Source organism: Anopheles cruzii, unplaced genomic scaffold (genome assembly GCF_943734635.1).
Source record: "Anopheles cruzii unplaced genomic scaffold, idAnoCruzAS_RS32_06 scaffold03977_ctg1, whole genome shotgun sequence".
Taxonomy (NCBI): Eukaryota; Metazoa; Arthropoda; class Insecta; order Diptera; family Culicidae; genus Anopheles; species Anopheles cruzii.
In genome coordinates this window covers 1-1,668 of record NW_026457562.1, presented here as the reverse complement: position 1 = coordinate 1,668, position 1,668 = coordinate 1, and the positions used below count along the sequence as shown (strand labels likewise).

The 1,668-nt window shown below is 45.2% G+C and overlaps 2 protein-coding genes across 2 annotated transcripts; one reads left to right on the top strand and one right to left on the bottom strand.

The window, feature by feature from the left end:
- Positions 1-6: 6 nt before the first annotated feature.
- On the top strand, positions 7-356 carry LOC128277101 (opsin-1-like). The gene has a single exon (XM_053015551.1). It carries the CDS (start codon positions 31-33, stop codon positions 292-294), a length of 264 nt encoding a protein of 87 aa, XP_052871511.1. The 5' UTR covers positions 7-30; the 3' UTR covers positions 295-356.
- Positions 357-506: 150 nt separating this feature from the next.
- LOC128277102 (uncharacterized) lies at positions 507-1,038 on the bottom strand. The gene is made up of 2 exons (XM_053015552.1): positions 882-1,038; positions 507-805 (listed from the first exon to the last, which is right to left on the bottom strand). The coding sequence occupies exons 1-2, from the start codon at positions 1,036-1,038 to the stop codon at positions 507-509; spliced, it is 456 nt and encodes a 151-aa protein (XP_052871512.1).
- Between the last annotated feature and the right edge of the window lie 630 nt (positions 1,039-1,668).

Below are 1,668 nucleotides of genomic sequence, written 5' to 3'. Positions count from 1 at the left end.
GTCGCTCTGGTCACCATCTCGCTGTGGTTCATGGCCTGGACCCCGTATCTGGTCATCAACTTCACCGGAATCTTCAAGGCGGCACCCATCAGCCCGCTGGCCACCATCTGGGGATCGCTGTTCGCGAAGGCAAACGCAGTCTACAACCCGATTGTGTACGGTATCAGCCATCCGAAGTACCGTGCGGCGCTGTACCAGAAGTTCCCGTCTCTGTCGTGCCAGGATTCATCACCTTCAGACGATGGACAATCGGTTGCCTCCGGTGCCACTCAGGCCACCGAAGAGAAAGCTTAAGGCTGCGATGTTTGAACAGTAGATTGTTTTATAGAGCAAAGAATAAATGCAAGATGAAAATACGTGTGCCTTTTTCATTGAATCCGGTTTTGGCCGTAATCGGTTCAAAATCCCTTCGGATCGTTGGGCTCATTATTAGCTCTTAATCAACATCTTTATTGCTACCTGTCGAACGACTCACAAAGCCACACAAGAAGTAAATTACAATTGGTTTATTCAAATTGAACATCCAACTTCTCGTCATGTGGTTTAGTAAAAGCGTTGTTTAACCGATGGTTTTGATTCCGACGCTTGCCATAACTCCAAAACGTAACAGTATCGTCTGTCCGTTCCAAACAATACTGCGCGTCCTGGCTGTTGTCTTTGGCCAAATAGTAGTTCATTCTTTTCCTCAACGGATTCCGTTCCTCCTCCTGTCGGTACAATGTCTCTAGCTGCTCGTTGGCATTTTTTACCAGAATTTGTGTGAGTTTTTTCTTGTACACTTCCCTAAGCTGATCCCGACGGAGCGCTGCAAAGAATCGGTTGCCATTAACAACGAAACGTTTCAAAAGGACCGTCGCTTACCGCTTACGACAATCGCTTACCGGGTTTTGAATCATCATGAAACGAAACAAAATTTTGATCGTATTCGGTGCATTTTGGTTCCGCCTCACCTCCCAACTGCTCTCGCTTCACTTGGAATGGAAAGTTCTCCGAAGGTCTATTTTTACGGAACGTTTGAATGTTACCAGCAAAAGACATTTTCCAAATGCCAATTTCTTGTCGGCAACAAACGATAGTTACCAACGGGTTGCTATGATGACTTCAACCGACTGTGAGAATCGCGTTTTTGCGCAGTCGTGCCAAGCGACACGAGCGACAATGCGCCTCCTTTGGTTAGGACCAAACAGAAATAGTGAACTCTGCCGATCTGAATGGACATGCTGTTGTAACAAAAATAAACTGAATCACTTTCTCACGATTGTTTTGTTGATACAGAAACATAAATCAATCTTTCATTCATAGACTTGCCCCATCTGGATTAAGTTGTCCGGCAGAGTTTACTGTCAATCATAGAATCTGCCGTTTTTCATTGAAATAATCCAATTACTGCGGATCTTCTGAATGAATTGAACTCGTATAAATACTCGATAAAATATCCGTTCCGATCCAGTTAGACGGACGGTGCCTCTAAAATCGTTCACAACCAGTTCGTAATAGTAAAGTACCAAACTCCACCCAACAAAGTGGCAACAAACTTCACCAAAAGCAGTGGTTCGTCGGGCAATGGCAACTTTTGTCACTGGGCCTCATATTCCACAGCCCTTACCCTGGACAGTTGCCGTAGACAACTTGACGATGGTTGATAAAGTGCCGCCCGAAATGTTACAC

What these genes read in the sequence shown, in the direction of transcription:
- LOC128277101 (XM_053015551.1), top strand. Translation starts at nt 31, where the DNA reads ATGGCCTGGACCCCGTATCTGGTCATCAACTTCACCGGAATCTTCAAG.
- LOC128277102 (XM_053015552.1), bottom strand. Translation starts at nt 1,038, where the DNA reads ATGTCTTTTGCTGGTAACATTCAAACGTTCCGTAAAAATAGACCTTCG. An exon ending in TCATGATGATTCAAAACCCG is followed by an intron (nt 806 to 881) that starts GTAAGCGATTGT and finishes GATTCTTTGCAG; the next exon opens with CGCTCCGTCGGGATCAGCTT.